At 54.0% G+C, this 18735-nt stretch overlaps 1 protein-coding gene across 1 annotated transcript in view; it reads left to right on the top strand.

Annotated features, from left to right (window-relative positions):
• The window catches only part of ITGAE (integrin subunit alpha E), an 87843-nt gene that overhangs the window by 25296 nt on the left and 43812 nt on the right, over positions 1-18735 (top strand). Inside the window, exons 3-12 of the mRNA XM_074388365.1 lie at positions 7186-7277; positions 9392-9459; positions 9858-9975; positions 10504-10659; positions 11362-11477; positions 12086-12237; positions 13822-13975; positions 14569-14719; positions 17146-17213; positions 18329-18470. Of these exons, the coding sequence (XP_074244466.1) occupies positions 7186-7277; positions 9392-9459; positions 9858-9975; positions 10504-10659; positions 11362-11477; positions 12086-12237; positions 13822-13975; positions 14569-14719; positions 17146-17213; positions 18329-18470 (1217 nt within the window). The remainder of the gene's footprint in view (positions 1-7185; positions 7278-9391; positions 9460-9857; positions 9976-10503; positions 10660-11361; positions 11478-12085; positions 12238-13821; positions 13976-14568; positions 14720-17145; positions 17214-18328; positions 18471-18735) is intronic.

The following is an 18735-nucleotide window of genomic DNA, read 5'->3' as shown; positions in this document are numbered from 1 at the left end:
AGCACTCTGGGAGGCCGAGCCCAGCAGATCACTTGAGGTCAGGAGTTCGAGACCAGCCTGGCCAACATATAGTGAAACCCCATCTCTACTAAAAATACAAAATTAAAAGTTGGTGGAAATAGTGGCATGCACCTGTAGTCCCAGCTGCTCGGGAGGCTGAGGCAGGAGAATCACTTGAACCTGGGAGGCAGAGGTTACAGTGAGCTGAGATCGCACTGCTGCACTCCAGCCTGGACAATAGAGTGAGACTCTGTCTCAAGAAAAAACAAAAAGTAATAGTGTGTGAGAACAGGACAGGTTAGAGCTGGGTGAAGGCAGGACGTGAGCTTCAAGTCAATGACAAGTTAAAAAGGTTTTTAAACACTTAAATACAAAACACTAAGTAAGGTCAGGCATGGGGGCTCACGCCTGTAGTCCTAGTACTTTGGGAGTCCGAGGTGGGCAGATCACCTGAGGTCAGAAGATCGAGATCAGCCTGGCCAACATGGTGAAACCCTGTTTCTACAAAAAATGCAAAAATTAGCCAGGCGTGGTGGTGGTGCCTGTAGTCCCAGCTACTTGGGAGGCTGAGGCAGGAGAATTGCCTGAACCCGGAAGGCGGAGGTTGCAGTGAACTGACATTGTGCCACTGCACTCCTCCTGGGAAACAGAGCAAGACTCCATCTCAAAAAAGCAAAGAAAGAAAAAAAAATACTAAATAAATAAGGCAAGGCGGGAGATGGGTAAGGCTTGCAGGGGCTGTGCCCTACTCAGGGTGCAGTAGGGTCCCTGGGGCTGTCAGCTGACAGCCAGTCCTCTGTCAGAGCTGGTTGGTCAATGTTTACTTCGTTTGTCAGCCACGTAGTCAACAAACCTGTAGACTCCTGGCCTTGCGGGATAAAAGGTGTGGGGAGCAGAGGCAGCTCAGACGGCCCCAGGCCAGGTAATTGCGTGACGGTGACACGAATGGCAGTCTTGGGGATGTGCAGTGCACAGCCTGCACTGCTGTACATGATGGTCTCTTCGGAACTCACAGTCCAGGTGGGAAGAAGGGATGGGTGGGGGGGTCCAGTAGCCAGGGCTGCTGCAGGGTCTGGAGGGTCTGGAGGGTCTGCACTTTAGTCGGGAAGGCTTCCTGAGGAAGGTTTTTAAACACTTAAATACAAAACACTGGCCCAGTGTTTTGGGACGTTTGGGACGTTTGCTCTGCAGGAGAAGGCGTCGCAGGCCGAGGAAGCAGCGTGGGCAGAGGGCTGCAGAGGAGAGAGGCTGGCGCTGGCCCAGGCCCGCACCTTCTCCACCAAAACGTGGTCTAGGGTGGAGTGTAGTTTGACCCCACCCTTTATGGGGGAGCAGCAAAGGAGATGCTGGGTCCAGCGCTGAGGTTAGGGCTGGAGACAGAGGCAGGGTTGCTAAGGAAACGACCTAATTTGGGGCTCAGCTGCAGAGCCTGAACAGAGGAGCAGCTCTCAGCTGCACCCAGCCCTCTGCCCTCAGCCCTGCCCCAGATTAGCCCCCTCAGCTGTGGCCTGGGCTGCGGTTCAATAGTCATGCAACAAATCCTTACTGCGTCCCTGTTCTGTGCCAGCCGTGGCCCCGGGCCCTGGGAATAACGTGGTGAACAAGACAGACAAGATCCTTGGGGAGCCTGCTGTCTGGTGGGGGGACAGATAAGGAGGCCAACAAGTCAACAAGGCGCTGCCAGATGATGACAAGTTGAGAAGGAAATCAAACAGAGTGACTGGAGGCAGAGGAGCTGGGCTGTGAGGCGGACGGGGTGGAGAAAGCATTTCTCAGGAGGAGACAGGCAAGGCCGAGGAAAGAACAAGCCAACCTTGGGGAGAGTGGAAGGTGAGGGTTTCGGGCACAGGGAACAGCACGGTGGAGGGAACAGCACGGTGCAGGGAACGGCCCGGTGGAGGACCTGAGGCAGGAAATACTGGTGCTGGTCGTCCAGGATCTGGGGCTGCCACTGACAGAGGGGACATGTAAACCACATGGGTAGGCCAGGTGCTTGGCTCATGCCTGAAACTCACTGTGACTTACTGGGCTCACGCCCAGCACTTTGGGAGGCCAAGGCAGGAAGATTCCCTGAGCCCAGGAGTTCAAGACCAGCCAGGGTAACACGGCAAAACACTATCTCTGCAAAATATAAGAAAAATATTGGCTGGATGTGGTGGCTCACGCCTGTAATCTCAGCACTTTGGGAGGCTGAGGTTGCTGGATCACCTGAGGTCAGGAGTTCAAGACCAGCCTGGCCAACATGTCAAAACCCTGTCTCTACTAAAAATGCAAAAAATAGGTTGGGCATGGTGGTGGGTGCCTATAATCCCAGCTACTTGAGAGGCTGAGGCAGGAGTGTTGCTTGAACCCAAGAGGCAGAGGTTGCAGTGAGCCAAGATTGCACCACTGCACTCCAGCTGGTGACAGAGTGAGACTTTGTCTCGAACAGAAAACAAAAAGCAAACAAAAAAAAAAAAAAAAAAGAAAGAAAAAGAAAGAAAAGAAAAAAGAAAAAGAAAAGAAAGAAAGAAAAGAAAAGAAAAAAAGGAAAGAAAATTAGCCAGGTGTGATGGCACACATCCGTGGTCCCAGTTATTTGGGAGACTGAGGTGGGAGGATCACTTGAGCCTGGGAGGTCAAGGCTGCATTAAGCCATGGTCACACCACTGTACTTCAATGTAGGTGACAGAGAGAGATTGTGTCTTAAAAAAAAAAATTACTTGAGTAAATTAAAAAACAAATAAATGGGCCAGGCACGGTGGCTCACTTCTGCTATATAATCCAGCACTCTGGAAGGCCAAGGCCAGGCGGAAGGAGTTCTTGAGCCCAGGACAAGCCTGGCCAACACAGCGAGACCTCATCTCTATAAAAAATAAACAAAACCAGCTGGACATGTAGCTCGCTCCTGTCGGCCCAGCAACTTGTGAGGCTGAGGGAGGAGGATGGCCTGAGCCCAGAGGTCAAGGCTGCAGTGAGCTGTGATCACACTACTGCACTCCAGCCTGGACAACAGAGCAGGACACTTGCCTAGAAATCAAACAAACAAACAAACCCCACAGAGTAACAGGAGGCTAGTACCACAGACCACACAGAATGATGATGGCAAGGAACGTTGGCAGAACAGACGCCTTCTAGGAATAATTTGGAGAGTTAGGCATGGTGGCTCACACCTGTAATCCCAGCACTTTGGGAGGTCAAGGTCGGTGGATCATTTGAGGTCAGTTGGAGACCAGCCTGGCCAACATGGGGAAACCCCGTCTCTACTAAAAATATAAAAATTAGCAGGGTGTGGTGGCACATGCCTGTAATCTCAGCTACTCGGGAGGCTGAGGCAGGAGAATCGCTTGAACTTGGGAGGCAGAGGTTGCAGTGAGCCGAGATCGTGCCATTGCACTCCAGCCTGGGCAACGAGAGTGAAACTCAGTCTCAAAAAAAAAAGAAAAGAAAAAAGAAGAAGAAGAAGGTCGGGCGCTGTGGCTAACACCTGTAATCCTAGCACTTTGGGAGGCTGAGGCAGGTGATTCACGAGGTCACAAGTTCAAGACCAGCCTGGCCAACATGGTGAAACCCCATCTCTATTAAAAATACAAAAATTAGCTGGACACAGTGATGGGCGCCTGTATCCCAGGTACTCGGGAAGCTGAGGCAGGAGAATCGCTGGAACCCAGGAGGCAGAGTTTGCAGTGAGCTGAGATCGCACCACTGCACTTCAGCCTGGGCGACAGAGTGAGATGATTCAGTCTAAAACAAAAAGAAAAAAGAAAGAATTTGGAGAAAGAAGCAACCGCGTTGGCAGGTGGACTGGATGAGTGGAAAGCGTGCGGGAAGCGAGGCCAGCCCCTGAGCTCCTTCTCTAGAACCTGGTGGTTGCTGGTGGCATTTGCTGTGGGGGAAGATGAGAAGAAGCCGGCTTGGGAGGAAAGACCATGAGTCCTGTGTGTTTCCTATTGACACTGTAACAAGTTACCACAAACGGAGTGGCTTACAGCAACACAAGCTTATTATCTTTTTTTTCTACTCTGTCGCCCAGGCTGGAGTGCAGTGGTGCAATCTCGGCTCACAAAAACCTCCACCTCCTGGGTTCAAGCATTTCTCCTGTCTCAGCCTCCCGAGTAGCTGGGACTACAGGCGTGCACCACCATGCCCAGCTAATTTTTGTATTTTTAGTAGAGATGGAGTTTTGCCCTTTTGGTCAGGCTGGTCTTGAACTCCTGACCTCAGGTGATCCACCCGCCTCAACCTCCTGAAGTGCTGGGATTACAGGCGTGAGCCATCGCACCTGGCTGCAACTTTTATTATCTTGTACTTTTGGAGGCTGGAAGTCTGAAAAGGTGTCAGCAGGACTGGGTCCCTTCTAGAAGCTCTGGGGGAGAATCCATTTTCTTGCCTGTTTCGGCTTCTAGAAGCTGCCTGCACTCCTCGGCTTACAGCCTCCTCCTCTGCCGACTCCCAACTCTGATTCTCCAGACTCCCTCGTAGAAGGGCCCTTGTGATTGCAGGGGCCTGCCCAGATCATCCCGGATAACCCCCAGCTCGTGATCCTTAATTTATTTAATCCCATCTACATCTATTCCTTTTGCCATAAAGGCAACACAGTCACACGTTCTGGGGAATCGGACGTGGACATCTTTGGGGGACCGTTATTCTGCTTGCTCTAGCAGATGGCAGGGTGGGAATTTCAGCATTTATAGGTGTATTGAAGCCATACAAGGGATCCCTAGGAGAGTGTGCCGGCCAGGAAGACAATGACCTGCCCCAGGGTTCTGGTGGCAGATAGAGGTCAGACCGCAAAGGTGCCAGCAAAGGCTTCTGAGGAGTGATGAATGAGTGGGAGAAATCTAGAAGTGTTTCAAGGAGCCGGGCACAATGGCTTGGGATGACGCCTGTCATTCCAGCACTTTTGGAGGCTGAGGCGGGCAGATCACCTGAGGTCGGGAGTTCAAGACCACCTTGACCAACATGGAGAAACCCCATCTCTACTAAAAATATAAAAAATTAGCTGGGCATGGTGGTGCAACGCCTGTATTCCCAGCCACTCAGGAGGCTGAGGCAGGAGAGTCGCTTGAACCCAGGAGGTTGAGGTTGCGGCAAGCCAAGATTGCACCACTGCACTCCAGCCTGGGGAACAAGAGGGAAACTCCATCTCTAAATAAATAAATAGAAAAAAGAAAGGGTTTCAGGGAGATGGTTGCTCATATCCAGGCCTTCTGAGAGGTTGAGGAAGGTGAGGACAGTGAGGGGACTGCTGGATGTGGCATTGTGGGGACCGAGTCGAGGAGGCTGGAAGTTTGACTTGGGTGGCTGAGTTGGGGGTGGGCGGAAGCACACACAGGCGTAGACCTCATTATTATCCAGTAAGACACCCCGACGTGTCAACAGACTTCATAACTGGTTAACGTGTAATGACAGGAGCTGAGGACATGAAGACAGTATCTCTGGCCCCATCCTGTGCCTTTCAGTCTGTCCCAACCCACGGTAGCCACATCATGACCTTTGAAAGCACAACTAATTATGAGCTTCCTGCCACCATCCCCCAATTTTTTTTTTTTTTTTTGAGACGGAGTTTCGCTCTTGTTACCCAGGCTGGAGTGCAATGGCGCGATCTCGGCTCACCGCAACCTCCGCCTCCTGGGCTCAGGCAATTCTCCTGCCTCAGCCTCCTAAGTAGCTGGGATTACAGGCACGCGCCACCATGTCCAGCTAGTTTTTTTGTATTTTTAGTAGAGACAGGGTTTCACCATGTTGACCAGGATGGTCTCGATCTTTCGACCTCGTGATCCACCCACCTCGGCCTCCCAAAGTGCTGGGATTACAGGCTTGAGCCACCGCGCCCGGCCTATTTTTTTTTTTTTATTTTTTTTGAGACAAGAGTTTTGCTCTTGTTGCCCAGGCTGGAGTGCAGTGGTGCGATCTCAGCTCACCACAACCTCTGCCTCCCGGGTTCAAGCGATTCTCCTGCCTCAACCTCCCGAGTAGCTGGGATTACAGACATGCGCCATCATACCTGGCTAATTTTGTAATTTTTTTCATAGTAGAGACACGGCTTCTCCATGTCGGTCAGGCTGGTCTTGGACTCCTGACCTCAGGTGATCCACCCACCTCGGCCTCCCAGAGTGCTGGGATTACAGGCATGAGCCACCACGTCCGGCCACACTCCCCCTTTATAAAGTCCTCCATGGCTTCCTACTACCATCCACAGAAATACCTTGAAGTCAGTTCACTGTTACCACCCATGTCGGGTCCCAGTCCCCCGTCCCTTGTTACAACCCCAGGAGCTCCCTCTCTGTCTCCAGACAGCTCAGTGCTGCCTGGGGAACGTGGATGGCGAGAATGTTTAGGCTGTCACTGGACTCTGCTGTCTCCCTGGTCTGGGGCTGCTTGGGGGTAAGAAGTTTGTAGTCAGGAATCATATCTCCTGAGGCTGCCTTAATCAGGCTGAGGCAGCCACCCCCAAACCTCCAGTTCTTTTTTTCTTTTCTTTTCTTTTTTTTGAGGCAGAGTCTCACTCTGTTGCCCAGGCTAGAGTGCAGTGTGGCATGATCTCAGCTCACTGGAACCTCCACCTCCCAGGTTGAAGCAATTTTCCTGTCTCAGCCTCCCAAGTAGCTGGGACTACAGGTGCCACAACACCTGGCTAATTTTTGTATTTTTAGTAGAGACAGAGTTTCACCATGTTGGTCAGGCTGGTCTCGAACTCCTGACCTCAGGAGATCGCCTGCCTTGGCCTCCTAAAGTGCTGGGATTACAGGCGTGAGCCACGGCGCCCAGCCTCCAACCCTCCAGTTCTGACTGACTCACAGGATAGGGGCACCAGCGTGTTCTTCCCAGGAACCAAGGCCAGTCAGGGCAGGTCCCCTGGGTGGATCCTCAGGAAGCCAGTACTGCCCCCAACGGAACCAACCCGGTTGCTGGTGGTTCTGGTCTCCCGTCCCTGTCCCCACAAGAGAACAGAGTTTTTATTAACCGTCAGTATCGCCCCTTCTTTGTCAGGGTTGATGAGGGGTTGCATTTAACCATTTCCTGCCTGGAGCCATGCAGAGGTAGAGGTTGAGATGTCTTCCCCATAATGCAGAGTCTGGGCTAGGAATCTTCCAGCCAGACAGGAGCCTGTAAGCCACGCAGCTGGAAGGGGAAGTGACTGGGCAGGCTGGGAGAAGAAACGTCAGCCAGCTAGCTCAGCTCTGCCATCTCCCTCCTACTCAGGCTCCTGGTCACCAGCCCCAGAACCAAGACGACACCAGAGCCCCTCCATCGATGTGTCCTTGCCCAGGATAAAATCCTTTGCCATCCTGTAGGTAAGTCAGCCCCAACTCCAGGAAATGCTCTCCAGGATCCCTTTCTAGCAATCCCACTCATCTAAACCCAGCGGTTCCCACCCAGCCCTGCCTGACCCAGCCCATCCACCCCTGGACTCCAGCACTGCCCACAGCAAGACTTCCGTCCCAATGCCCAGCCTCACTTCAGCCCAATCTTAAACCCCAGCACCCTTTCCTGATGAAGTCCTAGCCACAGAAATCATACTAAGAGGTATTGCGTGCCCACCGTGTGCCTGGCTGTCTATGAGTCATTCACTTTTCATCCTCAAAACCACACCGTTTACAAGAGAGGAAGTTATAGTTCAGATGATTTAAGTCTTTTGGTGACCAGTATGACAAAGGTCACACTTTTACTGTCGGTAGCTGATTCCACGCTCTAGCCCATCCTGATGCAATTCATCACATCTCAGTGGAATTCACCCCTACCTGTTCAGTCTAACTGTGCCATCCTAGGAACCAGCATGGGGCCCAGCATATAATAAGTACTCAGTAAATGGCATTTGAATGAATGAATGAATGAACCTGTTTCATTCATTAACTAAACTCTATGCATCCTACCCAATCAAACTCAAGTCACAGATTACTGACAACCTCTATTTATAATATATATATTATAAATAGAATCCTTGTCTGAGGCTGGGCACTATGGCTCATGCCTGTAATCCCAGCACTTTGGAAGCCCGAGGTGGGAGGATCACCTGAGGTCAGGAGTTTGAGACCAGCCTGGCCAATGTGGCAAAACCCTGTATCTAGTAAAAGTACAAAAATTACAGATGCTTCCTTTTTTCAGTAGCACTAGTTGTAGAAAATAAAAAAATAATAATAATAAAAAAGGAGTTCAAGACCAGCCTGGCCAACATGGTGAAACCCCGTCTCTACTAAAAACACAAAAACTGGCCGGGCGCGGTGGCTCAAGCCTGTAATCCCAGCACTTTGGGAGGCCGAGGCGGGTGGATCACGAGGTCAAGAGATCGAGACCATCCTGGCCAACATGGTGAAACCCCGTCTCTACTAAAAATACAAAAAATCAGCCGGGCATGGTGGCACGTGCCTGTAATCCCAGCTACTCAGGAGGCTGAGGCAGGAGAATTGCCTGAACCCAGGAGGCGGAGGTTGCAGTAAGCCGAGATCGTGCCATTGCACTCCAGCCTGGGGAACAAGAGTGAAACTCCGTCTCAAAAACAAAACAAAACAAAACAAAAAAAAACAAAAAAAAACACAAAAACTAGCGGGGCATGGTGGTGGATGCCTATAATCCCTGCTACTTGGGAGGCTGAGGCAGGAGAATTGCTTGAACCTGAGGAAGCGGAGGTTGTAGTGAGCAGAGATTGCGCCACTGCACTCCAGCCTGGGTGACAGAGCAAAACTCCATATCCAAAAAAAAAAAAAAAAATTAGCCAGGCATGGTGGTGCGCGCCTGTAATCCCAGCTACTTGGGAGGCTGAGGCAGAAGAATCGCTTGAACCCAGTGAGCCGAGATTGCGCCACTGCACTCCAGCCTGGGCAACAGAGCCAGACTTAGGTGAACAGACTCAATCTCAGTCCAGCAGGGTTGACTGAGTGACTCAAAAATAAGACAGTGTCTTGAGGCTGACAGTGGGACGAAGAGGAAGAAGCTGCCATTTCTGCCCCTGAGGCTGTGGGCAGTAAGGTTCATTCCCCAGGATGGGTCTTTGAGGTTGGCGGATTCCCCGGGTCACACAGCCAGTTTCGCGGCATTGCGAACATTCCCTGGCACTCACCCACCCACCAGGTGGTGCTTCTCCACACATCCTCCCTGCCAAGCCCACTGGGGAAAGCCCTGGGCATCAGCCACTGCTGGACGCCCGCCAGCATGTTCACAGGCTGGACACACAGCAGACGCCATGGGCCTGCGTTGAATGGTCAGTCGGTGAGCTCCACGGATGGGCACTCGGCCCCGGATGTGTTCAGGCCTGACCTGGAAGGCCTCCATTCTAGCTTTCCAGAGGCTTCTCTGAGTGCCAGCAGGTCCTCATGGGGCCCTGACCAAGGTGGGCCTGTGCCTCTGACCTTGGCTTCAGGTCTTTGCCTCCCAGAGTCCCCAGGCCCTTACCCGGGTTTCGCTTTTTCAGAGGATGTCCCCAACCCCAAGGGGAAGCACCGGGGAGTGACAGTTGCCCGGAGCCACCATGGTGTTCTGGTGAGTGCATGGTGGGTGGGGAGGAGGGAGGGCCTCCGGGAGGCGGGTGCTCACCCTTGCAGCTGACCCTGGTGCTGATGCTGTTCCCACTGGCATGCTGCTCCCGAGGCTGAGTCTGGCTGTCTCCCTGGTGCCAACCCCAGGGCTGACTGTGGCTTTAACCACCTGTGCTGATGCCAGGGCGGACCTAGGTACTCCCTGTCACCCAGCACACTCATGCAGGGCTGGACCTCAGCCTTAACCCCAGCACTGACTCTGACACCTGGTGGCGGGGGGCGGCTGTTTCTGTGCCCCTGCCTGGTTGAGCCACTGAGTTCTGGAATGGGGGTGAGAATGTGCCTGTGGCTCAGGAACACAGGGTGACCTGGTCTTTCCTTACCCTCTCTTCCATCCCCCAGATATGCATTCAAGTGCTGGCCCGGCAGCCCCACAGCCTCAGCTCAGAACTCACAGGCACCTGCAGCCTCCTGGCCCCTGACCTCCGCCCGCAGGCTCAGGCCAACTTCTTCAACCTTGGTAAGGATTGGACACTCACTGGCCTTGGATAGCTCTAAGGACATCTCCTAAAGGCCCAGTGCGGTGGCTCACGCCTGTAATCCCAGCACTCTGGGAGGCTGAGGTGGGCGGACCATAAGGTCAGGAAGGAGTTTGAGACCAGCCTGGCCAACATAGTGAAACCCCATCTCTACTAAAAATACAAAACATTAGCCAGGCGTGGTGGCAGGTGCCTGTAATCCCAGCTACTCAGGAGGCTGAGGCAGGAGGTGGAGTTTGCAGCAGTGAGCCAAGATCATGCCCCCACACTGCAGCCTGGGCAACAGAGTGAGATTTTGTCTCAAAAACAGACAAACAAGAGATTTCCTTGGTCTTCAAGAAAAGGCACCAGCTCATTGCAGAAGCCGTGGGTCACGTCACCGCCCCACAGTGGAGCCAGGCAGGGTTGAGGCACCATAGGACAGGAATCAGGGCAGAACTACGTGTGAGTGTGCTCAGGTGAAGGCGGAGCCTTTCTGACTCCGAGCTCTTCCGTGTATGTTTTTAAAGAAAACCTCCTGGATCCAGATGTGCGTGTGGACACTGGAGACTGCTACAGAAACAAAGACAGCAGCAGGGGAGAGGACATGGACACAGCCAGGCGGCGCCGGGCGCTGGAGAGGGCGGAGGAGCAGGAGGAGGAGGAGGAGGAGGAGGAGGAAGCTGGTGAGAATCGGCAGAGCTGGGTTGCTCCGAGTCTATCAGAGCCAACCCCTAGGCTGGCAGCCCACAAGGGTGGGGGCGCCTCAGTTTGAGAGATGGGGAGCGGTGGCTGGATTTTATAGGCCTGACCAGTATCAGCTCCACCCTCTATCTTACAAATGGGGAAACTGAGGCTTGGAGAGCAGTGGTGATGGCAATGACCCACACAGCAAGCAAAGCCTGAGCAGGTTCTAGCTCTCTTTTGAAGCGGGAGACAAGAGCTCTCTTGGGGCCAGGCCAGGTGGCTCACACCTGTTATCCCAGCACTCTGGGAGGCCGAAGTGGGTGGATCACTTGAAGTCGGGAGTTCGAGACTAGCCTGGCCAACATGGTGAAACTCCGGCTCTACTAAAAAATTCAAAAATTAGCTGGGCATGATGGTGTGCACCAGTAGTCCCAGCTACTTGGGAGGCTGAGGCAGGAGAAGAATCACTTGAACCTCTACCGCTGCAGTGAGCCGAAATCCCACCACTGCCCTTCAGCCTGGGCAAAAGAGAGAAGCTCTGTCTCAAAAAAAAAAAAAAAAAAAGCTTTGTTCTTGGGAGCCTCTCTAACTTCTTCCCTGAACTGAGCCCTCAGGGTTACCGTGGGCGTGTGCCCTACACATACTGCCCTCATATCTGCCTCACATCCCACGCCCAATCCTGACCTGTCTGTCTTGGCCAGGTACGGAGATTGCCATCATCCTGGATGGCTCAGGAAGCATCGATCCCCCGGACTTCCAGAGAGCCAAAGACTTCATCTCCAACATGATGAGGAACTTCTATGAAAAGTGTTTTGAGGTGGGCTTCCTAAGAGCTGGTCTCACATCGGTTATCACTTTTCCAATGATGAGTATCCCCCTACCTCAGAACAGTAATCACTGTATTTGCTCACAATTGTATGGGTCAGATGCTTGGGCTGGGCTCAGCTGGATCGTTCTTCTATCCATCTTTCCTGGAGTTACCCTGGAGCTGCAGGCATCTGGTTGCTTGACTGGGGCTGGATGGTCTAAGATAACCTCACTCACTTGTCTAGACCACATGTCTTTAGCAGGCCAGCCCAACTTTTTCATGGCAGCAACATTCTAAGAGAGCAAGATCCAACACATGCAAGTATTTTTCAAGTCTCTAATTGCATCCCATTTGCTGATGTCTCATTGGCCAAAGCCAGTCACATGGCCAATCCCATAGTCAGTATGGTGGGACTATGCAGGGAGCTAGACAGAGGTCTGTGATTCACTGGGGGCCATTACTCTCATGCCCTTCTCCACCCCCACTCATTTAGAGATGTTGCTCTGCCCAGGGATAAGCTAGAAGGAGTGGATTTTCTGCTGCTTCCACGGGGAGCCATCTCAGGGGCAGGGCTGGCAACTCTTCCAACCTCCTGCCCTCCTTCCCACCCCCTGCAGTGCAACTTTGCCCTGGTGCAGTACGGGACAGTGATCCAGACTGAGTTTGACCTTCGAGACAGCCAGGATGTCATGGCCACCCTCTCCAGAGTCCAGAACATCACTCAAGTGGGGAATGTCACCAAGACTGCCTCAGCCATGCAACATGTCTTGTGAGTGTGGGAGCAGCAGGAATTATTCTGGCCATGCCCGGAGTCTCTGTGGCATCCTGCTTGCGGGAAGTGGCCGGACAGAACTGGAGGAGAAGGGAATTAAGGTTCCAGCCTTTCCCTGGCTGAGACAGAACATGAGGGATGACACCTCAAGACTCTCCTTCAAAAAGTCTTCCAAAGACTTCCTCTTGTGAGAGGCAGGAGAGCAGAGTGCTCAGTGAACAGGCTGGCTGGGTTCAACTCTCAGCTCTGGTTTGTATCTGTGTGACCTTGGACAGACTGAGGGACTTTGTGACCACCCTGTGCTTCAGTTTCCTCGCTTTAAAAATGAGAAAAATAGGCAGAGCACGGTAGCTCACACCTGTAATCCCAGCACTTTGGGAGGCTGAGGCAGGTAGATCACTTGAGGTTAGGAGTTCCAGACCAGCCTGGCCAACATGGTGAAACCCCTCTCTACCAAAATACAAAATTAGCTGGGCATGGTGGTCCTCACCTGTAGTCCCAGCTACTCGGGAGGCTGAGGCAGGAAGAACTGCTTGAACCCGGGAGGAGGAGGTTGCAGTGAACTGAGATCATGCCACTGCACTCCAGCCTGGGTAACAAAGCGAAACTCCATCTGTCTCAAAAATGGTGGAGGAGGAGGAGGAGGAGGGAGGAGGAGGAGGAGGAGGAGGAGGAGGAGGAGGAGGAGGAAGAAAAAGAAGACAAGAAGAGGAGGAAGAAGAAGAAAACTACTACTCACAGCTGGAGCAGTGGCCTGTGCCTCTAGTCCCAGCTACTCAGGATGCTGAGGCAGGAAGATTGCTTGAGCTCAGGAGTTCAAGGCTGCAGTGAGTCATGATCACACCACTGCACTCCAGCCTGGGTGACAGAGTGAGGCGCTGTCTCTAAAAAAGAAAGAAAAATAATAGTACTTGCCTGATAGATTTTGCAAAGGATGGATGGGTTAAACTATACTGTGTTTACAACAGTGCCTGCATGTGATAAGTGCCATGTGAGTATTATTCATCATTTCAATATCATTACTATTCCTGTACACGCAAAAAAGCAATAGACTGCCGTCCAGCACCTTAACACCTGTGCTGCAGCCCTGCCTCCGCCCAGCCTTGCTGCATGCCTTAAGTGGCATCATCCCCTTCTGTGGGTTTTTTTTTTTTTTTTTTTTTTTTTGTGATGAAGTCTCACTCTGTTGCCAGAGTGGAGTACAGTGGTGCGATCTCAGCACCCTGCAACCTTCGCCTCCCGGGTTCAAGCGATTCTCCTGCCTCAGTCTCCCGAGTAGCTGGGATTACAGGCATGTGCCACCACGCCCAACTAGTTTTTGTATTTTTAGTAGAGGCGGGGTTTCACCATGTTGGCCAGGGTGATCTGGAACTCCTGACCTCATCATCCACCCGCCTCGGCCTCCCAAAGTGCTGAGATTATAGGTGTGAGGGGTGTGAGCCACCACACCCGGCCCTCTTTGGGTCTATTGGGAGGGTCGTGAACCTCCCCCTTCTAACACAGCTGAGAGAATCAAGTCTCTCCCGGAGTCAGCCCTCCTGCCGGCAAAGCTCTCTCCATCACTGACTCTCTCCTGCTTAGAGACAGCATCTTCACGGCAAGCCGCGGCTCCAGGAGAAAGGCATCCAGGGTCATGGTGGTGCTCACCGACGGCGGCATATTCGAGGACCCCCTCGACCTTGAGACAGTCATCAGCTCTCCCAAGATGCAGGGTGTTGAGCGCTTTGCCATTGGGGTAAGAGCCGGGAGCCTGCACAGCCTGGGGTGGGGAAGAGCCAGGGTGGTCGATGGGCCTTTTCTGTGAGCAGCTTATGCAGATCCTGTTCATTCACAAACGCTCTTCTCCCCATGCCCTGAGAGGGCTCCTTTCCCCATGGTCGCCACAGCTTAGGGGCCAAATAGCGATGGGGGAATCCAGAGGAAGCACCCCGAGGCAGGTTCCTGGAGGCCACAGTGCCGCGCTGCGTCCTGGCAGGCAAACGGGAGGGGCTGGCCCAGGGCACAGGGGAGGAGGGGCCCTACTGGCAGAGGGGACAGCCTGTGCAGGGGTGAGGAGGAGCTCTGTGTTCAGGGGCACCGGTGTCGTTTGGTCAAACTGGAATCTCGCCCAGAGAGTGTGCAGAACAGGGAGCGGGGAAAAGAGGGGGAAGGAGGGGGAAGGAGGGGGAGAGAGGAGGGGGAAGGAAAGGAGGGGGAAGGAAAGGAGGGGAAAATAAACGAGGGGGAAGGAAAGGAGGGCGAAGGAAGGAAGGAGCCGGCAGCGGAGCCCCTCCCCGGGCCTGGCGGATCCTCGCCGCACTTACTCACCGACCGGGGGCCTCTGTGCAGGTGGGGAAGGAATTTAAGTCTGAGAGGCCATTGAGGGAGCTGAACCTGATCGCCTCAGACCCGGACGAGACCCACGCTTTCAAGGTGACCGACTACAAGGCGCTGGACGGGCTGCTGAGCAAACTGCGCCACGACATTGTCCGCATGGAAGGTGAAGGCTGCGGGCGGCACCGCGGGAGGCCTGAGCCTGCGCTCCAGCCGCGGACTCCGCCCCCCAACCCCCCAACCCCACCCCACCCCACCCCACCCCACCGCCACCCCCACCCCAACCCCCACCTCCGTGGGGTCTCCCGCGGCGGTTCCCGGTGCGCGCTGAGCGACAGCCGCTGTGGGTCTTAAAAGGCAATGGGCCGGGCGCGGTGGCTCAAGCCTGTAATCCCAGCACTTTGAGAGGCCGAGGCGGGTGGATCACGAGGTCAAGAGATCGAGACCATCCTGGTCAACATGGTGAAACCCCGTCTCTACTAAAAATACAAAAAATTAGCTGGGCATGGTGGCGCGTGCCTGTAGTCCCAGCTGCTCAGGAGGCTGAGGCAGGAGAATTGCCTGAACCCAAGAGGCGGAGGTTGCGGTGAGCCAAGATCGCGCCATTGCACTCCAGCCTGGGTAACAAGAGTGAAACTGCATCTCAAAAAAAAAAAAAAAAAAAAAAAAAGCAATGGCCGGCCGAGGCGGGTGGATCACGAGGTCGAGAGATCGAGACCATCCTGGTCAACATGGTGAAACCCCGTCTCTACTAAAAATATAAAAATTAGCTGGGCATGGTGGCGCGTGCCTGTAATCCCAGCTACTCAGAAGGCTGAGGCAGGAGAATTGCCTGAACCCAGGAGGCGGAGGTTGCGGTGAGCCGAGATCGCACCACTGCACTCCAGCCTGGGTAACAAGAGCGAAACTCCGTCTCAAAAAAAAAAAAAAAAAAAAAAAAAAAGGCAATGGCCGGGCGCAGTGACGCCCGCCTGTCATCCCAGCACCTTGGGAGGCAGAGGCAGGTGTATCTATTGAGGCCAGGAGTTCAGACCAGCCTGGCCAACGTGGTGAAATCCTGCCTCTACTAAAAATACAAAAAAAAGCCGGGCGCGGTGGCTCAAGCCTGTAATCCCAGCACTTTGGGAGGCCGAGGCGGGTGGATCACGAGGTCAAGAGATCGAAACCATCCTGGTCAACATGGTGAAACCCCGTCTCTACTAAAGATACAAAAAAAATTAGCTGGGCATGGTGGCACATGCCTGTAATCCCAGCTACTCAGGAGGCTGAGGCAGGAGAATTGCTTGAACCCAGGAGGCGGAGGTTGCGGTGAGCCGAGATCACACCATTGCACTCCAGCCTGGGTAACAAGAGTGAAACTCCGTCTCAAAAAAAAAAAAAAAAAAAAAAAAAAAAAAAAATACACACACACACACAAATTAGCTGGGCCTGGTGTCGCAGGCCTGTGATCCCAGCTACTCAGGAGCCTGAGGCAGAAGAATTGCCTTAACCCAGGAGGAAGAGGTTGCATTGAGCCAAGATTGGGCCACCACACTCCAGCCTGGGTGACAGAGCAAGGCTCTGTCTCAAAAAAAAAAAAAAATTAGCCGGGCACGGTAGCTCACGCCTGTAATCCCTCCCAGCACTTTGGGAGGCTGAGGTGGGCGGATCAGGAGTTCGAGACCAGCCTGACCAATATGGTGAAACCCCATCTGTTTTTTTTGTTTTTTTTTTGAGACGGAGTTTCGCTCTTGTTTCCCAGGCTGGAGTGCAATGGCGCGATCTCGGCTCACTGCAACCTCCGCCTCCTGGCTTCAAGCAATTCTCCTGCCTCAACCTCCTGAGTAGCTGGGATTACAGGCACGCGCCGCCATGCCCAGCTAATTTTTTGTATTTTTAGTAGAGACGGGGTTTCACTATGTTGACCAGGATGGTCTCAATCTCTTGACCTCGTGATCCACCTGCCTCGGCCTCCCAAAGTGCTGGGATTATAAGCGTGAGCCACCGTGCCCGGCCGAAACCCCATCTTTAAAAAAAAAAAAAAAGTAGCCGGGCGTGGTGTGTGGTGGCACAGGACCTGTATTCCCAGCTACTTGGGAAGCTGAGGCACCAGGTCGCTTGACCTTGGGAGGTGCAGGTTGCAGTGAGCTGATACTGAGCCATGGCAGTCCAGCCTGAGCAACAGAGCGAGACGCTGTCTGTCTGTCTGTCTCCCTCTCTCTCTCTCTCTCTCTCACACACACACACACACATACACACACACACACACACACACACACACACAGAGGCAACAATATCCCCAGCCCTTCTTTCGTCCCACAATGTTCGTGAAGCTCTGATGAACTGAGCTGGTGCTGGAGAAACAAGGATGACTGGGGCATAGTTCCCTCTCCCAGGAGCTCACAGATGAGGAAACTGAAGCCTAGAAAGAGTGTGACTGCCCAGACAGTTGCTGCTCAAGGAGGACCTGGGTCTCTTCCGTCAGCTGGGTGCTCTGCCTGTCACATCAAGCATGATTCCCTCTGGGAGTGAGGCCAAACTGGAGGGTCCCCTTACTCGGTTTCTCCCTTCACCTCAGCCCACAGCCGTCTCACTGGGCTTCTTTGCTTCCAGGCACCGTTGGAGATGCCCTTCACTACCAGCTGGCACAGATTGGCTTCAGTGCCCAGATCCTGGATGAGGTACGTGGCCAACTCAGCACCAGGCAGGCTTGCCCACTAGGGAGGGATCCAGGACACCTAGGATTCAGGGACCCCTGTCTCCCATTCAGGATTCTGACCTCCCTGTGGTGATGCCTCTGAAAGAGCCATTTCGGGGGCCGGGCGCGGTGGCTCAAGCCTGTAATCCCAGCACTTTGGGAGGCCGAGGCGGGTGGATCACGAGGTCAAGAGATCGAGACCATCCTGGTCAACATGGTGAAACCCCGTCTCTACTAAAAATACAAAAATTAGCTGGGCATGGTGGCACGTGCCTGTAATCCCAGCTACTAGGGAGGCTGAGGCAGGAGAATTGCTTGAACCCAGGAGGCGGAGGTTGCAGTGAGCCGAGATCGCGCCATTGCACTCCAGCCTGGGTAACAAGAGCGAAACCCCGTCTCAAAAAAAAAAAAAAAAAGAAAGAGCCATTTCATTTTGTTTTATTTGTTTTGAGACAGAGTCTTGCTCCCTCACCCAGGCGGGAGTGCAGGGGCACGATCTTGGCTCACTGCAACCTCCGCCTTCCAGGTTCAAGCAATTCTCCTGCCTCAGCCTCCCGAGTAGCTGGGATTACAGGTGTGCACCACCACACCTGGCTAATTTTGTATTTTTAGTAGAGACGGGTGTTTCACCATGTTGGCCAGGCTGGTCTCGAACTCCTGACCTCAGGTGATCCACCCTCTTCGGCCTCCCAAAGTGCTGGGATGACAAGGCCTAAGCCACTGCGCCTGGCCTGAAAGAGCCATTTTAGGATAAAGGGCAACATTTCTTCACGCTCACCATAATCTGGACCACTGAGATAGTGGAAAGAGTGGCCATATTTATGGCAGGAGGTCACTTTTTTCTGTGTGCTCAAATATCCAGTCGTTCCCCTGAACACAGACCAGTCAACAGGACCCGACCTGGGCCAGCTTAGCAACCAAGCTTGCTTCTCCCGGAGCAGGGAGTGCAAGGAGCCCCGGGTTGCCATCTCACTCTCCCGCCTGCATCTCTGGCCAGGCGGGCTCTATGCCACCGAACGCCCCGCCCCTCCCAGCCAGGTCAGCCGCGCTGGCCTGGGTCCCTCCCGCTCATCTGGGCCCCATCCCTGTCCCCTCCAGGGGCAGGTGCTGCTCGGCGCCGTCGGGGCCTTTGACTGGTCGGGAGGGGCGCTGCTCTACGACACACGCAGCCGCCGGGGCCGCTTCCTGAACCAGACGGTGGCGGCGGCGGACGCGGAGGCTGCGCAGTACAGCTACCTGGGTGAGGGCGGGGCCTGGGGGCTCCCTGGGCGAGGGCGGGGCCTGGAGGCAACCTGAGTGAGGGCGGGGCCTGGGGGCTACCTGGGCGGGGCCTGGAGGCTACCTGAGCGAGGGCGGGACCTGGAGGCTACCTGGGCGAGGGCGGGGCCTGGAGGCTACCTGGGCGAGGGCGGGGCCTGGAGGCAACCTGGGTGAGGGCGGGGTCTGGGGGCTACCTGGGCGGGGCCTGGGGCTACCTGGGCGAGGGCGGGGCCTGGGGGACTACC

This window comes from Saimiri boliviensis, chromosome 17 (genome assembly GCF_048565385.1).
Source record: "Saimiri boliviensis isolate mSaiBol1 chromosome 17, mSaiBol1.pri, whole genome shotgun sequence".
Lineage (NCBI taxonomy): Eukaryota > Metazoa > Chordata > Mammalia > Primates > Cebidae > Saimiri > Saimiri boliviensis.
Note: the sequence above shows the minus strand (reverse complement) of the source record. Positions and strands in the feature narration are given on the sequence as shown.